General features: G+C 40.9%; 1 protein-coding gene and 2 long non-coding RNA genes across 6 annotated transcripts in view; 2 read left to right on the plus strand and 1 right to left on the minus strand.

Moving 5' to 3' along the window:
- Positions 1-9455, plus strand: part of LOC139796291 (uncharacterized) — a 240433-nt gene extending 230978 nt beyond the window's left edge. Inside the window, exons 4-8 of the long non-coding RNA XR_011725925.1 lie at positions 1118-1289; positions 1409-4996; positions 6218-7880; positions 8334-8512; positions 9093-9455. This is a non-coding gene — a long non-coding RNA (uncharacterized lncRNA). The remainder of the gene's footprint in view (positions 1-1117; positions 1290-1408; positions 4997-6217; positions 7881-8333; positions 8513-9092) is intronic.
- Positions 1-17685, minus strand: part of ANTXR2 (ANTXR cell adhesion molecule 2) — a 94866-nt gene that overhangs the window by 34068 nt on the left and 43113 nt on the right. For all 4 annotated transcript variants that reach the window (XM_071744239.1, XM_071744236.1, XM_071744235.1 and 1 more), the window contains 5 exons: positions 12664-12742; positions 10153-10248; positions 4136-4177; positions 3038-3133; positions 121-288 (listed from right to left, as the gene is read on the minus strand). In XM_071744239.1, the coding sequence (XP_071600340.1) occupies positions 121-288; positions 3038-3133; positions 4136-4177; positions 10153-10248; positions 12664-12742 (481 nt within the window). The remainder of the gene's footprint in view (positions 1-120; positions 289-3037; positions 3134-4135; positions 4178-10152; positions 10249-12663; positions 12743-17685) is intronic.
- On the plus strand, positions 10243-13842 carry LOC139796293 (uncharacterized). The gene is made up of 2 exons (XR_011725930.1): positions 10243-12131; positions 12547-13842. It is a non-coding gene; the product is annotated as an uncharacterized lncRNA (long non-coding RNA).

A 17685-nucleotide genomic window follows, 5' to 3' on the forward strand; every position in this document is an offset into this window, starting at 1 on the left:
TACACCTGAAAGGAAAGACTTGAAAAACAACATATAGGTCAGTGTGTATAAGACTGGTGAGGCAGACAAAATCCATTCTTCAGCAGAAAATTCCATTGCACTGAAGACTAAAAAGATTACCTTAATAGGTGTATACCACTTCTCCTGAATGGCTGGTGAGGTAGGCTTTGGTTTACGTGGTTTGGGATAGAAAGGTTCTTCTGGTTCTTCTGGGAGTTTCACCACAGCATTTTTTGCTTTTTCTAATCTAGCCCCTTCTTCAGTGGATCCTTTATCACCCCATCGAACCTGTGGAAAGACAGAGTTCGGATGTAAATATACTGTCTGCAAGGACAAGGCAAGTGTTGCAAACAGAAGGAGCTGAAAAAGCTGAAATCTGGAAGAGGTTCTGATTAAACAAGAGGGAACACACTGAGGAAGATGTTCTGTCTGAAATGATGACAAACATTCATAGGTAAAAACATTTGTCAATAGGAGTCTCTTAGTAGCAAAAACTCAAGAGAAACCCTGCAAGGAAATTCTACCATGAATCACACGTGACTTTGTACATCATGCCATGTGTTGCAATCCAGCCCATAAAGAGGACCTGATACACCTAAACCCTGGAAATCAAACACACTAACTATGCCATAGGACAGGAGAATTTCATCTTCATCAGCGCCATGTGCAGAATGAGCTTACACAGGAAGTAAGAAAAATCTGTATGCAATCCAGAGTCTAACTCCCTTGGAAATGTGAAATACCTTGGAGGAAAATCTTGTAGTTTTATCACCACTACAAAGTGCATTCTACCTGTCATCTCAGTGTAGGAAATGAGAGCACTGCAGAATAACAGAGCCTGATATGGTCTGTGATGCTATGATTCACCTTGGTGAAATACAGATCATATTTCTTAAGGGGAGGTTTGTTTTGATTCCTTTCTCTGCAAAGTTAGAATGGAAGTTTCTTGGCCAAGTAGGCCCTGCTGAGTCATTAAAATGCATCTGTAGCTTTCACTGTGATCAATGGTACGTTTATGGTGTTTTTATGAGGTTGTTAGAATTTATCTTAAATGCTGTTAAAACCATTTGGAGATAGATGGTGGATTCCTTACTGATAAAATTACTTTCTCCTTCAGATTAAAGCAACTTTACCCAGATGAAACCAGAATTTGTGGAGTCTTACAACACGTCAACATAGAAGTTTACTGCCGGTAATGGGTGGGGTCTAGAAATGACATGGTAAAACTTCAAAGCAATGTCAAAAGAAAGATATAGGAGGAGTGGACGACCCTGGACCTTCACAGAAAGGTGAAGCTAATGGGGAAGGCAGGAGCAACTGTGTAACTGCTCTGAAAGGGAACACAGTGAGTGAGGCAGGACAGGAGCAGCAGGTGCATCTGATCCATTTTGCCTTTTTCTCTACACAGGAAAGCTGCCAAAAAATGAAGCTGCTGAAAGAATGGCAGACGAATAGAGCACAGAGAAGCAATAAAAAACAGATAACTGCATTACCACATGAACTGAAAACAGGAAAGAAATGTAATGACTAGTCCAGCAGCTTGTTCATTGGCCACAGCACAAAAAAACAGGTAACTGCCAGGTAAGGAATAGCCTCCCTTTGACCCCTTCACCTTCATCATCCTGTTAGACTGTGTTGCCTCCCTCATTTCCACACTTGCTCTGCCCTGATGCACACACAGCTCTATGGAGGCTGCAGAGGGTATGAGATGTGTCCTGCCCTGCTGGAACAGCTGGTACTGGGCTGTTCAGCCAGGGTTCCCTCAGCCCCCCTGCCACCGACACAACAGAACAGAGGCCAAGTTCCACAGTCAAATGCTGAGGCCCTTACAATGCAGTGCCCAACCCTGAAATTTGTTAGTACTCTGAGGTGCCAGGGAAGGACAGAGAGACAGCTCCACAGAATGAGATGCCTTTCAAAAGCCTCCTTTTGAACTGCTGTCAGCAGTTTCAGCTGGTTTACTTCTTTGTCCATTAGTCCTGCACAAAATTTCTAGCACAGATGAAAAAGTTTTGTGAACTAGTGATTACTTGCCGCTGTCTTCTTTGAAGAGGAAATACTGTATTTATGCCATGAGATGAACATGCATTTCATTGTGGAACTCACTTACTTTTGTTCATGGGCTATCTATTGGTTTTCTGTCTTGTTGCACAAGATCCCATTTAGAAACTGTAATGATTTAAACCCTGGAACACCTGCTGGGATCTTATGGCTCATGTTAGAAATCCAGGCTTCTAATCCTTTATGTTGGAAAGTATTTTCTAGTTTGTGTTTGAAAAGAAATGCACAAAATGTCTTCTTTTTCTTAAATCTGAAGCTTTTCTAAATTACCAATTCTGAACTGCTGAAGGGAACACATTCAAGCAACACAGCTTAAAACTTGCATGTTATACTGCTGCATTTAAAAAGAACTCAAGCAAAGCTGATTCTTAGGCCAATGCCTTTAAAGTTTCAAGATGGGGTACTAGGTGGGTACTTCAGAGACAGTTTCCTAGAATGAAGGTAAAAACTGCAGAAAACTGCTCTGCAAATTCCATAAAGGCTGACTTGACTATAAAATCTGACATAATGACATGCCCATAAGGATGCACATTTTTCATTCTGTTTTAATTAACATCATGTCTCTTCAAAGACAGGCACTGTTGTCGCTGTGAGTTCCTTTGGGATCAAACTTCTCCTTAGCATCACCATTGTCAGTTCATTTGGCTGGCCCACAGTTGGAGGACTTATGTTTCACTCTGATTTCTTCCAAAACATTCAGAAAAGACTCTCACACTCTTTCTCATTAGCTTGATGGAAAGAGCATGTCTTCAAGCAGCTATTTAAAGTTCTGGTCAAATGGAATCACTGAAAGCTGTTCATTCATAGAGAAGGTCAAAATTGTTCAGTAAAAAATTTTACAGGGCTTATGTCACTGGGAAGGAAGCACACATTATGCCCTTGTATTTTCTGTACACTTTAGAAATCTTTGTTTCTACCATTTGCAGCCTCAGACATCTTGTCTTCTAATGAACTGGAATCTCCATAGCGTACAAACCTCCATCCTTTTAATTCCTCCAACTCCTCGTCCACCATAGTAGGAAGCATCCACTGTGGGCCATTTCTTGGTAGGCAAGGGCTCTTGTTCTTCTTCCTGTCAGTAAGTTCAAATGACATGTACTTTTATAAAAGATTCTCCCACATTGTGTTTTTTAGTAAATTTCACTATAGATGACAGAGTAAGTTTTCCTGTATTAGGTGTGAAGGATCAGATATTTTGATTCCCCAAGTGTTTGTCAATTTCTAAACCAAGGTCTGGTCATGTTTGCAAATATTTTTTATGTTTTGCATGGGAAAAGCATTGGTGGCAACCATTAGGAGAGTCCAAATGGGGAATCTAACTGTGTGTTCCAATGACAATGATTTGTTTGCCTCATCCTTTTCCTTTCCACTAATAGAAATATGCAAAACACAGGCAAATAAAAATTATTTCAGAAAACACAATGTCTTCAATGAGCCAGACCACCAGCCCTATTCACTTGGACTCAGGAGCCAGTGTTGAGCAGATCTGCTGATCATGGTTGCACAGCCCATGGCAGGTTCCTTAGCCAACCTTCATCAAACTGGCTCTGCCTGCCTCAACTCAGGAGTGTGCCTGATCATGGACTGAGCTGTTGGACTTGAGCACACTGAAGCAACCACCTCAATCAAGAGTAGGGGGCAGAAACACTGAAGATACTCTAGTGCGTTATTGCCCTTAAGAGGGGGAGAAATTCCCTTATGAGGGAATTTCTTCACTGTCTGGAATGCCAAAGTTTTGCAAAAATGCTGTTTCGCTCATACATGAACCTTTCACCTGCTATACAAGAGCTACTGAATCTTTCTGCTTTCATTGCAGAATGGGAAAAACATTCAGGTATTATGAGATAAAGCCCCTAAATATTTCTGTGGATTTGGGCTTAATTCATGCCACACTGAGAAGACTGAGTCCGAAGAGAGATCTGGAACAGACTTTGGCCATCCTGCTCTCATATTAAGACTTCCCATGGGGCAGATAGTTCTCCTTCAGCAGCTAGACTGATAGCTGGATTCACAGAACGGGAGCACAGAGGAGTGGTATTGTGTGACCAGGGCAGTGAGCAGTGTCATACTCTACCTCTTTTGGAGCTGGTGGAGGTGGAGGGGGATCTTTGATGACCTGAAAAAGCCAAACATAGAAAAGCATAAGGAATTGCACTGGCAGCATCCAGAAGCCAACATAAAATGTTAAGAGTGAACTGTTTTCATCTGCATCCCCCACATCTACTTGCAAACAGGCAACTGCTGCTGCCAAGTCCCTTGGGTATCGATTATCAAGGCCTTCTGGAAATTAACACTATCCATCTAATTGAAAATAACATCAGTTGACTGGCAGACACTCTTTGAGCAGACATGTCTCCCACTATGCTTCCTGACCGGATAAGACTCAGTCATTCTAAGTAATAGCCAGCAATGAAACCCTATGGAGTTAATTAACAAGCCTGGGAGAAAAGCCTCCCAAGGTCTATGCGAGGTCTTGCATAATCTTGGGCCAAGATGCCTGCTTCTTGTGCCATGCTGCTGGATAATTTCTGGCCCAATGACAAGGGTGAAATGCCTTCTGGTAGCTGAGGCTTCACCTCTGGACGTGCAGATCGTTTCTGCAGATCTCACATTTCAGATCTAATAATTTAAGTATTAAGTGGGTCCTTGACTGCTCAGCATGGAGTGCCTGCAAGCAGGACGTAATGTGCACAAGGGTTCTTAAACTGTTCCTGGATAAAAATCTGCTCTTTGGATAACTCACTGACACCTATATTTAAACCTCTGCCCACAGTTTATTCCTGTTCCCTTTCTCACATACAGACTGTGCATCTCAGGGAGTTCCCTAGTACTGACCACAATCCTCTCAGCATTACAGGCAGGAGGAAGGCAGCAACTCTTTTAAATAACTGAGGTGAAAACTGAGTGCACACGCATTCTTCTACATGGAAAGCAGGTTTGTAAGCTAAAAAGAAGTACTTCAGTGATATGAAAGTATATTTTTTTCTGCTTGATTATTATATAGAAATAACAAAAAAAATACCCCATGAACACAAACAAGTCTTGTTATGCTATGCCTTAGTGTTACAGAAACATAACAAAAAAGATCCCATGATAAAACCACCTAGATCTCTTACTACCTTAATTGATTAAGTACCTTAATTGAAATATGTCTTATTTTATTCACTCTGGGCTATTAATTATAGTAATTTCATTTACTCTACCACTGCCTATAAATTATGTCACTGCACAGGTATACAGAATCATACTTAAAAGAAACATTTTTCATGACCAATAATCCAGTGTTTTCCTTCTTGGTTTATATTTCAAGTCACAGTGCCACCAAGATATTTGCTAGTTATTGCCGAAACAAGCTATGGGCTTTTAGCACTGGATATAGTAATTCTACAAAAATAAGAGAATTAAGTTATGTGACCTTTGCAAGCATTTTTGCACAGTGCTTCATGTTGAACACATTCATCAAGCAAGCTCAGAGTACTTTGAGCAGACTGGAAGATCAACCATGGGTTTTATCCAGACATCTCCTTGATACTATGATGTTGCAAAAATGTGCCAGAAATTACCTTTCTTTAAATATTTCTGAACACCTTTTCTTCCCATCGATCAGGAATTTTCAGAATACTTAAGCAGAAATTGAGTATTTAATTAGTGAAACATTCCTGTGAGCCAGATTGGAATTACTGCCCTAACTTAATAAGAAACAACAACACAGAGGGATCATGGGACAGATTTGGAGAGATACTTGGATGCTGAGCAAGATTTTCCAAAGCATGAAGACATTTAATTCTCACCGAAAGCAATTAAAAGACTGGAAGCAGTAAAACAGTATTTTCAATATATTAAGGGTCACCTTATCTTATTTAATTCCTATTCTTATTTCCCTTTTGCCTGTCTCTAACAATTATCTCAAAAAATGTATTTCACTGCCAAGACTGCAAGCTGTACAGGGGAAAAAGGCCTAGCTAGGTTGCAGATATATATAAATAGATATTAAATGGTATTATGACTCTACTTTCTATAGATCTACAATTCATAAGTCTTTCGGTCTCTCCCAAGTAAAGACAACTTCGCACAGTACACTTCTTTGTGACACATGGTACAGTTCACTTGGACCCTACATCTGTTGGGATTGACTGAATTAAAATTTCTGCTCCAGTGAATCAAGAAAAACTCTGCTCGTTGGACCTGACTGGGCTTCAGAAGTCATGATTCAATGACAGGTTTTGTTTGACTCCATGAACGAAAGGATCTAACCCTGTGCCAGCTGCTAAACTCCTTGAAGTTACATGATAAGTCTGATTTGAAGCTAACCAATACATTAATTAGCTGCTATTTCTAATAGCTTCAGAAAATGAAACTTGTTTTAAATGTGACAGTGGTGTGAGAAAATAATCTGCTTTGAGTAGCAGATAACTCACCCCTGCTGACAGAAGTGGAATGTAAATGCCTGCATCCTTATGTTTCCACAGGCTCCTCACACACTCTCTCACACACGCAAAGATTATTTTCAGTCTTGTGTGATATTTCAAGTGAAATCAGCAGAAAGCCTTTTTTTTAAAGAGAGAAATCTTAGAAACCCATGCAGCTTTGGCAGAAAAAAGTGCAAATGTACCATGAAACTGCTACATAATGCTGCAAATTAACTTTTCCTGAATGATTCAGATTGTTTAAATACAGAATATTCTGAATAATGCTTCTGTCTTATTAATCCCGTGTAGATTCTTAATTTTGTTTTATTATTAGCATCACTAGGCAAGGCTGTATCTCATTTATTTAGTTGCAAAGAATGAAGACTTGAGTTTGGAGGAGAGCCGATTTCTTAACAAAAACAAAAACCAAAAAACAGTTAGTTGCTTCAGGCAACAGTCCCTTTGATCTGCTCATTAACACTTTTCAAATGTTCGCGTGATGTGGGCATTAGGAAATGTCAGCACCAGAGCCTGAAGCCAGCTTGATACGATCATATGTTCTGATATTGAGGGAAGAGTGAAAGAACTGTCAACAGTGAACTGCCTTTAATGAGAAGAGGTGGGGGGAGGAAGAAAAAGAAAAAGGAGTCCCCCAGCCTGTAAGTGTACATGGACCTCCTACCCAGGAGCCCTGTGGTAGACCAAGTCCTAGCAAGGATGAAGTGGAGGGCCCAAACCACCTGGAGATCACTACTGCCTCATGCAGCAGGGGTTATGGGCTCCTGTGGCTCTGGACACTCATTCTGCTACATCCACACCACCTTTTGCCTCCTCTTCCATTTGTTTTTAAAGCATAGGATGCTTAAAAGGTTTGAGGGCTGCTGCTTTCTTCCTTGCTCCCGTTGTTTTGTCCCATGAGACCAGAGACATGCCGCTCTGCCAGGGAAGCACTCAGAGGAAGGGAAGAGAAGGTCCTGCCTGGCCCTGCAGTGCTTCTTGTCAAGGACACTGGCACCAAAACAAGAAGGAACCTAGCCAGAAGTGGCAATAATGTGTACTGTGAGAACCTCGGGTGCAGGAGAGAGGGAAAAGCATGGAGGCACAGAATAATGACTGGAGGAAACTGACAGCAAAACAGAAGGAAAGGAGGAGTCAGTATTTGTTGGATATAAAGGTATGGGGGTTTGGAACTCAGTATTGTTGTATCAAAGTCCTAAATTTACTTCTTCTTTTGAAAGAAACAGGTAATACCCACAAGAGGTGCGAGAAAACAACAGAGTGTAGTAACATTTCAAATGCAATGGGTTTCTTGCTCCCATGGAAGCCAGGCTGCTTCTCCGGAATAACTTACTGACCTACAGCTCAAGATGAGAAGCAGCCAATCACTCCTGTACCAAACACCAGATCAGGGTAAGTTACTGTTCCTTAAAGTAAACATCAGGGAGGAACAGACCTAAGCACAGCAGAGAGACATTTTCTCACAGCTCAATGCTGCTCTTTGTGGAGATGTAGCTCCATACAGGACACCAGCCCCGAGGGAGGCTCTGCCCTAATGCCACGGTGCATCTCTGGCACCCAAGGTAGTAAGTCTGCTCTGCAAGTACTTATTTGGGTCCTAGCTTAGGTATCCCTATACAGCTCTGTGTGGTGCATTCATGCGTACCTGTAGTGTAAACTGAACTCTTTTCACTTGTAACAGGCACAAGCTGGTACAAATTGTATTTTAATCTATCATAGAGGCATGACTACCAGAAGGGATAGAAATTAACACTACAGAACTATTCATTTGACTTTTTTTTTTTTTTTATGTTGGAGTTAGACCCAAAAGAAATCCAGAAAGGATCTTGTTGATTGTCATTACAGAGTTATTACTGGAAAGAAAGTTCCTGCTCTCAAAGGACTGGAATACTGCAATCATTCTTTTCTTGAATGAAAGGAGAACACAAAGTATGTGAAGTTTTACTATACCATGACAAGCAGTGACTTCTGAGCACTGACCAATGTGAAGTGTATTTTGATTTTTTCCACGAGTTTATACATGGGTAAGCCTGACGCTGAAATGAAAAAATCCACTTGAAAAATAATTATAACTGCACATGCAACTAAATGTGATGTGACTGACTACACTTCCAACTGCAAAAAGGCTGTTTCTGGCCTAACATTGATTAAAGGCACATGGATTGCATTCTGACAGTCATTCTCAGCTAGTGACAAAAATCAGAGTTTCAGTGAGGTGAGTAATTCTGAGAGCTCCAACAAACTAAGAGAACATTCGGTTTCTTGGTATCAGTCAACTTAAAAAGAAGTGTCTTTGTCGTGATGAAAACAGAGTAACTTGAGAAGTCAGGAAGAAGAGAAAAGAAATGCAGCTGCTTTCAGAAAAGCAACTCTTGAGAAAGGATGTTATGATTCCTCTCAACAACTAGAAACAAGTATTGAAACAACTTGCTTCAAAGTATGTCTGTAAGAAGCTGACAGGAGACACTGAAAAAAAAGTTAACCAGCTTCACTTGAGGATTTAAATTTTTTTACATGTGTATTTCTAAAATAAATAGACTTTGAGACACAAAATGTTAGCTTTTCTGACAGCATGTCTTCCACCTCCCTCTCACCCTGCCCCAGATGACAGATCTACATGAAATGCCTACCTGAAGCTGCTTTCTACAGAAAGACAATGTAGAAACTAAGAAGTGTGAAGATGGTCTATGGATCAAGGTTAGACAATTATTTTAAATTAAGAAAATAAGAACCTTTCTACTTGGTGATTTTGAATTTTCCTTTTCCACAGGAAGATTCATGATATAAAATAAAGCTGAAGCAAATGACTAATGGACAAACTCCCTTGATTTCTGATGGGACCATACTGTGGAGAATGAGACAGAAAAAAGTCTTTTTCTTAAGAGTTCACAGTTCTTGTTTCAGAAACCCTTGCCCTACAATAGCCTGGGGCCTGACAGGACTACACCACGGATTATGATTGTGTGGGCTTTGCCCCAGGTTCCATAAGCCTGAAACAAGACAAGAAATACAGTAAGCAATCTGGAAGCAACCTCCAGTTCCCAAGTCAGCACTACTGTTGAACTGGATCAGTAATAAACCTAACCAATTAAAAAACCCCAACACTCAAGGAGATGGAATGAGAGTTAGTGACCAGCACTGCTGACTGCTGCTAGAAGAAAAGAGTGCACAGATGGAAAGGATGCAATGTGTACAAGGGATTATTAAGACAATAAAGGATTTCCAACTTGAGAGCCCATAGTGTATTACAAATACCAATTTTAGTGATAGTACTTTTAAAATTATCATTGATTTCTTGGTAGCATCTGCATATCATTATGGGCAACAACTTTCAAATAACAGAGAAGATGCTTTTATCAAAGATTTTACAGAAATGTCACACATGCTCACTCAGCAGAAAGACAGTGAGAGGCACACCATCATGGTGCTGGTCCATGTATGTGCAGGTCTCAGGAAGCCAAAAGCACTGCCAAGACTGCAGTCTCATGGTGTTATAGCTGATCTCTTCTTCCATTTGTGCATGTCACTAAGGTAAGAAATCTTCCTCAGCAGACATCTTACATCATGTGTAGCTCTCCTCTTACTTAACTCATTCCCTACAGTATCTGTGTTTCCCAACATAGTATGAGTTTTAATCCTGAGTCACACACCCAGTATTACTCACCACTTTGCAGCAAAGGGGCCAGAACCACCAGAGCAGACCGAGTGCTGCTAACAGTAACAGCACAAGAACAGCAATGAGTGCTGCTACTCCACTAGACTGCAAAGAAAGCAGAAAGACAGTGTCAGTGGATGTTGCAAATAACTGCTGTCTGGTTTTCCCTCTCGCCCCAAATCATTTCCTACTGACTGATAAAAATCCCAAAGAAATTGTTCCCACTCACTTCATCCTATTCTTGCTAACAGAGGAATTCCTCACACAGGATCAAGAAGGGTGTCTGAGCCAAATTCCTATTTGGCAGAAGTTTAGTTCCACCTTCTCTTTTAAGTCCCACTCAGTTCCATCAGTTTTGTAGAAGGTAAGCTAGGATGCTTCAGCAGGAGCTGTGGATCATCATGAATGATATATCAGTGCTAAGGAGAGGGAGGTGGTGATGCCATTCATATAGGTGCTTTTATTCTTACTCTCGCTGTTCTGTGCTGCTGTGCTGGTTTGCAACAACGCTGAGAAAAATGCAAGAGTGGCCTCATAAAAACAGAAGTTATTCAGACTTCAACTGAGGAAAAAGGAAATGAGAGACACCCAAGGAATCACCAAGGCTGGAGTACAGCATGAGTAATTCTCTCCAAGTGAGAAAAGTTATACTGGAGATACACCACTGCATATGGGAAGTAAAACAGCTTCATTCCAAGTACTTGTAGGTGGTGAGGCAGTTACAAGGAACAGGTAAGATGCAGGCCTCCATGCCTAGATCCAACATGGTTTTTGGTTTGTTTTCACTGCAGCAATGCATGTTTGCTAGTGGGGGCTGTAACTTCTAACTCTCATACATCAACTAGCCATCAGCATTAGTGGAACAAGTCTAGCAGTGACCCATTTCTTGCAGTTGCCCATCTGCTACTATGGAAACAGCAGTTCTCCTTGTATGGAGCTGTCTTTGCTGCAACATGTATGAAAGGAAAAGAAAAAAAAAAAAAGACAGTAACAGGACAAAAAAAATTTACCAGAATTGCGACAGTTTTCCTGTCAATGCACATCTGTACTCATTCTGTTTCCTGTTACTGAAAACTCCTGACCACAGAGAAGCACTTCTAGAGTACAGCAGAGCTGAGACAGCCATAGCTGGCAATTTGGTATGATCTGCTGAGCATCCAGGCTTTGCTTTTATCCATGCAATCTTAGTGATTTTTAAGGGGGCATGGGGAGAGACCTAACATACGCTGCTTCCTCTGAAAGCATTAAGAGAGACGAGCAGTCTGCTGTTAGCCTCCAGCACCCTCTGTGACTGTTCTGACCTTGCCCTGTCACACAGAGGCTGCCTCAGCATGCTGTGGTGTAAGATTGAAATGCTTCCAAGTGATAAAGAGGCCCTTAAATAGAGAGATCTGATTTGCAGAGTGTGTGTTTCTTCAGCTCTCCATTCATCCAGGCTCTCCTGAAGCTGAAATGCTGGACTGAGATTATTCTGATTCCACAGTTATCCTAGTATTTGGTTTTTAAATGAATAAAAGAAATATGTCCTTATTTTTTTCTCTTTTAGGTTAATTACCTAGGAGTGATAAAAATACTGCAGGAAAAACACATGCTGATGAGCAGGAGGTTCTGTTCTGTACACTTCTATGCCTGACAGGAAAACTGCACTGAAGTCACACTTCACATGTGTAACAGGGTATTTTCAAACACTCCATCCATATATAGTGCTCTCGTATCTAAAAGCAAAAATTGTAACTGTCCTGCCTATGTAATACAGAAGAAATTAATGGCGAGCAGAAATGTCAGGTTAGAAATTTTATAGCTAAGTTAGAAAAGTCCTTGACTGCATAAGCATGTGCTTTATTCCAGAGGCTGTTCACTCTCTTTGTATAAACCTATGATAAAAACATAGCAGGATGTTCCCACAGACCCTGAAGCAGCTAGCCAAACAGATGCAGCAGCAATTAAAGGAGAAACCCCTCTAACAGAGCCTGTGTCAGAAAACAAAGGTAAATCTTCAAGCCTGCCAGGTAGAAGATGGCTTTTGTGTGTTACTCGGAAGTCTCAAATCACAGAACCACAGATGATACATGCAGCAATGCTTCACTTATGTGGAAATACTGCAAAAAATACTGCAAAAAAAATCTTCCTAAAATAAAGCTGTTTGCCACCTCAATGGAAAGAATTAAGGGAGTTCTATAACTGCAGAAAAAATCTTCTCTGTAACCCCCTCACATACATTTCACTGGGGAATTGAAAACTTAGTTGTGTGTAGTGGTGTTGTACAACAGGGTCTAAGCACATCTCAAATACATAGAAAGTGATTCAGGAGGTGTGTATGTACTGACCTACCTATTAAAAAATAATGTGTCAGTAAATTGTGTGTATTCCATGTGCATCTGCACCGGTGTATTTTTCATTTAGGTGGATTTGTCCACTCTGAACTTCTACTGGGACTTGCCCTCAATTGAGAGGTGACACAATGATGAAGAGTAGATGGATTTCAGGACCTACATTGGATGATGTCAGCCATTTACTTACACACTCTGAGGCGGTGATTGTTAATGAGCTGGACGTGAAAGATTGCCCTTCATTCAAACTCACCAAGACTTCCAAAGTTCTGGAAAGCAAGGGGAAAAAAATTGTCAGCCAAGAAAGGGTCACTGAAAGCAGAGAGGTGCCAGGGAGGCACCTGTACCTCCAGGCTGTTCAACAGAGAAGGTGTTCCCAGAGGGGAACACAAGAGTCTCCAAGCTGCACCAGGAGACACAAGTGACTCCACATAAACTGGCACGATTACGTCGGGTGATAATTGCTAGAAAACTCCTATGACTCTTAAATGATCACAATACTTGGCTGCTACAGAGTTGGACCTTGTGGTGTTGAGAAACCCATTTTTGGTCATTTCAACTGATCTTTCTTTTCCTCAATTTATGCTGCTTAAAATGAACAACAGAGTCTCCCTCAAGTAGTGAGGGAGCACATCCCCAATGTGCTGATGACTATTTAGAAATAATTTATTCCTCTTGATAGAGAGCTGAGTACAGAATATGCCTGTAGCATACCATAGTCCAAAAAGTTTTACACAAAAAATAAAGTTCAGCTGTAAAAATAACATTGTTTTATCTGTTCCATAAACATCTCTCTAGTCATATGCAGACATTATGGATAAAAATGTCGGATAATTATAAATGGTCAAGTCTTTCTATAAATAGTACATAAACACTGCATACAACAAATAGTATGTAGTTTACATTTTACAAATTAACCCTAGAAGAAAACAACACATGGTGAATGTTAAACACACGAAGACTCTTCAGCTTCTCTGGCTTGGATTCCCAAGATTCAGACAGTTTATACTATGCATAGATGTAATTAAATAAAAATATAGATATGTATGAACTAAAATGATTAATCATTTATACCATTCTTATATGTCATGAATTTTTATTCTGGCACAAATGCTTTAGTCAATATGGAGTTCAAAGCTATTTTGACTAATTTGGCTAATCTCTTTTTCAGTTTTAGTAAAAATGAAGTAAGTTGCTTCCACTAAACTCATTTTTAAATGGTCTGTCTGTTTTATGAATAATTGATCTAACAAAAAGAATAACTAATTTACTTCTAATTATTACTGGAATAAGTGAATCAGAACAAATAAAAATACAAAAATTATTTGGTTGCCTTTCAACATAGTAAATAAATCAAACTATACCAAAACTGATGCTAACAATGTATTTGTTTAATGTGATGTGATGCACACACAAGTATTTTTGGATGGCAACTTTGCAGTTAAGCACAGAATCAAAGAGGAAAGATTAAACTTTTCAATGCTTCACTTTCCACCATTAGACTTGTCTTTTTAAAGTATGACTTGGAGAAATGAGCCACAGGCTCTGCACTAAGTTTTGAACTTGGTTACACCCCAGAAAGGGCATTCATTGTGGTCATGCTTCCTGGACATAAAAGCCATCCAGCCTTTCTTTTTCTGAACTTTCCTAAACAATGGTGGGTGCCTTGTTCACTGACTGATGCCATAACTGGGATCATATTGCTTGGTTCAAAGCCTGCTCACACAGCCCTTCCAACTGCTCAATCCAAATGTACCACACCAAAAAACACTTGATTTTTAAATCAGTGGTAGACCCACTGTACCTCCTGCATTGACTGTTTCTGATCATATTTTAACTCTTGTATAAAATACACTAGGTTCTCCTCAGCTCTTTATTCTTCAGCTGGAACCAATTCTTAGTGTCTCGTTGGGCAAAACTCCCACTGACATAAAAAATAATTCTGCCTATGCACTTGTGAAGAACTGCTGGATTTGATCAGTAACATCTGACTACAGCTGCTGCCAGCTACTGGGGCTGAGTTTCCAGAATGCTTTCAGATGCTCACTCCTTCCCCATTGCAGTTTGAGGGGGAAAGAAAAAAAAAAGTGAATCCTAGATTTCTTTGGGTTTTTTCCTGCTCTCCAATTAATTCCCTTTGCTGGTGGGCAGTACCATCCTTCGTCCTCATCCATGTGAGTTCGTGTCAGTCAGGAATATTTTTTAACATCATTTCACAATGGTTTTTATCCTCTGTCTCTTTTCTGATTTGCACAACGTGCTACCAGCAGTCCCAAACCTTTGTCTCTGAAAAGGAAGATGCACTGGTGGCTGACTGCTGCTGCCAGCACTAGCAGACACTGCCTGAAATGTCATACGCTAGGGCTCAAATGCTTTTCAGCTGAGCAACTAGGAAACAAAACACATTTGAAACTTAAGGAAAAAAAAAAAAACTGTTGAGGCATGTCCTCCCTAGCTGCTACTTATGTTTAGTTTCGTTCTCCTATATAAGAAAGCCTACACACACACACAAAAAAAAAAAAAAAAAAAAAAGCTGCCAAGTACACCAAAATTATAATTCTGTTAGATCTTCAGGAAACAAATTACTTCCTTTGCAGCAATGCTATACTCACAACCTCCAGGCTGCCCCCCATGCCCTGACAGGTTGTTCAGCAAAAACACTTGCTGTTTTGGTGTATGAGAGAGACAGTGTACCTCAGGAATTCCTGCAACTCTGAGGGGTTGATCCTGTTAAGCTCACTCTCTTACACATTAAAGCTTGAAGCCAAAGATGCTTTTTTCTTCTGCCTTCGTGGGGGCTGAACTGCTGCATGGGAGGTCCACAGATCTGATCCTTGCACACAGTAATGCCTCTGTACAGCATTCAGCACTGCAGAGGGCCCCAGAAAAGGGCACCCACAGCACGTGAGTATAAACGAGAACTGGGTCCACAGCTCCCCAGATGCCACGGACTGCGGGTTTGGAGTCCCTGCTGCTGTATGCCACCTCGCTGCTGTCGAGCTCTGCGTTCCCCTAGCCCTTAGCTGTCAGTCTGACAGATATCCCAAGCAACAGGCTCACTGAGCACATCAGTTATCAGCACAGATAGGATACAGTAGGACCAGCTGGTTTCTCTATCAACTACCATTCCGATACACAGCTGCAGGGATGAGCCATCAGAGATTCCCTAGGAGTTGAGCATACTTGCTCAGTTCTAGAAGCCACAGAGTGAACTCATACAGATAATTATTTCATCTTCAAAAGGATGAACCTGTCAACATACAAAATTGCTTGTTTCATGAAACTGTCATGTCTGTAGGGTATGGGAAACACGATTTTTCCATTTCTTCACCTGTTTGATGGGTGATGTGCACTTCGGATTCGTATAAACATTGCCCCTTCGAACCTGGAGTTCCAAGAACTACCTATTTCTTCTACTCAAGTGCTCAAACATCTAAGAGAACAATATATACATGAACACGTAGTGTTTACTAGTAACTGTCCACATCTGTGAGGCATTTAGCTCAGCACTGTGGAAACGGCAAGTATTTTGAAAATAAAAACCATTCAGCAGTGATTATGGGGTTTTTTAGGCCCTTCCATTTCCCACTGGTGGCTGTCAATATTTTTTGAATGTCAGGTACCTTCAGTAAAACTCTAATCAGCTGAAAGATGAACCAGCCAATGACACCAGGTAATATCTAAACTTTCAGGCCTCTTTTCTGTACAAATATAATTTTAAAAGGGCTGTGAAACAGCAGTGATTTTTCAGGACACCTTTAGCTTAGGAGAAAAGGAGCAGCACAGATTTCGGTCAGCTGGCTGTAAGACCTACTTTCAGTCTCCTTAGTGGAGGTGATCAGCAATGCCTCTGAAAATGTCTCCACATGCAATAGGTGTCTGCTTCTGTAACACTGTATGGACAGATCTCTCAGCAATTATTTATGTAATTGACATGACTATACCTACAGGATCTTATTTGTTTTCCAAAGACTCAAGGAAAATTGTTTGTCCTGCTGAGGTATGTAGAGACAGTGAGACAAAGGAAAAGAAGATGTCAGTGCCTAGCACCCAAAGAAAAGCCATGCTGGTGTGGGGCCCATGTCTGAGCCCACACTGTGCTTGATTACACCCAAACAGCCCAGCAACACACACAGGAGTGCAGGCTGTCCCTGGAGTACAACACACCTCTTGACACAGCCCCATTTTTGCAAGGAAAGGTTAGTGTGATACTTCTTTCATACCAGCACAGAACAAAACCAAATGCTCAGCTCCTGAAACCAGCTGCAGAACAGAGCATCTCCTCAGGTCAACCCTGCATAAAACCCACAGAGAGTCAGGAAGTGTTGATGTTGATGTTGCTGTGGCAACCCAGGAAGACATGCTCCAACAGCCAGATAAAACCCCATCTCTGCTGTGTGATACTTCTGCTGGGTCACGGTGTACATCTACAGGGAAGCAGCCCACATCCAGCTGTGGAGGCTGCTCACAGGCACCCAGGCCTTGGCACTTACACCCAGGAATACAAGCTTGAAAAACACAGCTGCAGGAATAAGCCCCCATGGAAAGGCCTGTGCAGCCCCTTCAGACTCCTCAAAAACACATCAGTGCCCAAATCCTGCATCTTTTTAAGGCTTTTAGCCAGAATGCTTGTTCCTATCCTCTGGTCTGGTCTGACACAGCACAAGTAAAACAGAAGCAAAGAAATAGCAAACTTGAGCTAACAAGCATGTGTAATTAAGATGCTATGCCAACACTCACCAACACTATTGCTTTTTATGTACCACAGGTCTAATGTGCAATTCACCAGTAGTCCAGCCTTTTAAGGCTATTTAATTGTAACTGGAAAAACTCCAGGTTTTATTTACAGCTCATAGCCCTTGCTCAATGTGAAAGGGATTTTCCTGCATTTTGTCTGTGAAGCATCACTTGTTGGATGGAAATCAACCCTGGCACACTTACTTTGAAAAGGGCTTTTAAAAAATGGTCTTATTTATGCATGAAGTTAACCACAAGACTCTTGCAACTTTAAACTGCATCAGTCATGGCCCACTGCCCATTCTAATAAATAATTTACAAAAAAATGTAACTTGAGAAGACCCAATGATTGCGATTTTTTTTCCTTCATGTCCACTAGTGTTTCATTGTATCAGAAGAGGAACATGGCACACTGCCATATGGCAGTACAGCTCTCGTCTAAAGAATTTCATAACCTGTGAAATACAGCTGACAT

This window comes from Heliangelus exortis, chromosome 4 (genome assembly GCF_036169615.1).
Source record: "Heliangelus exortis chromosome 4, bHelExo1.hap1, whole genome shotgun sequence".
Taxonomy (NCBI): Eukaryota; Metazoa; Chordata; class Aves; order Apodiformes; family Trochilidae; genus Heliangelus; species Heliangelus exortis.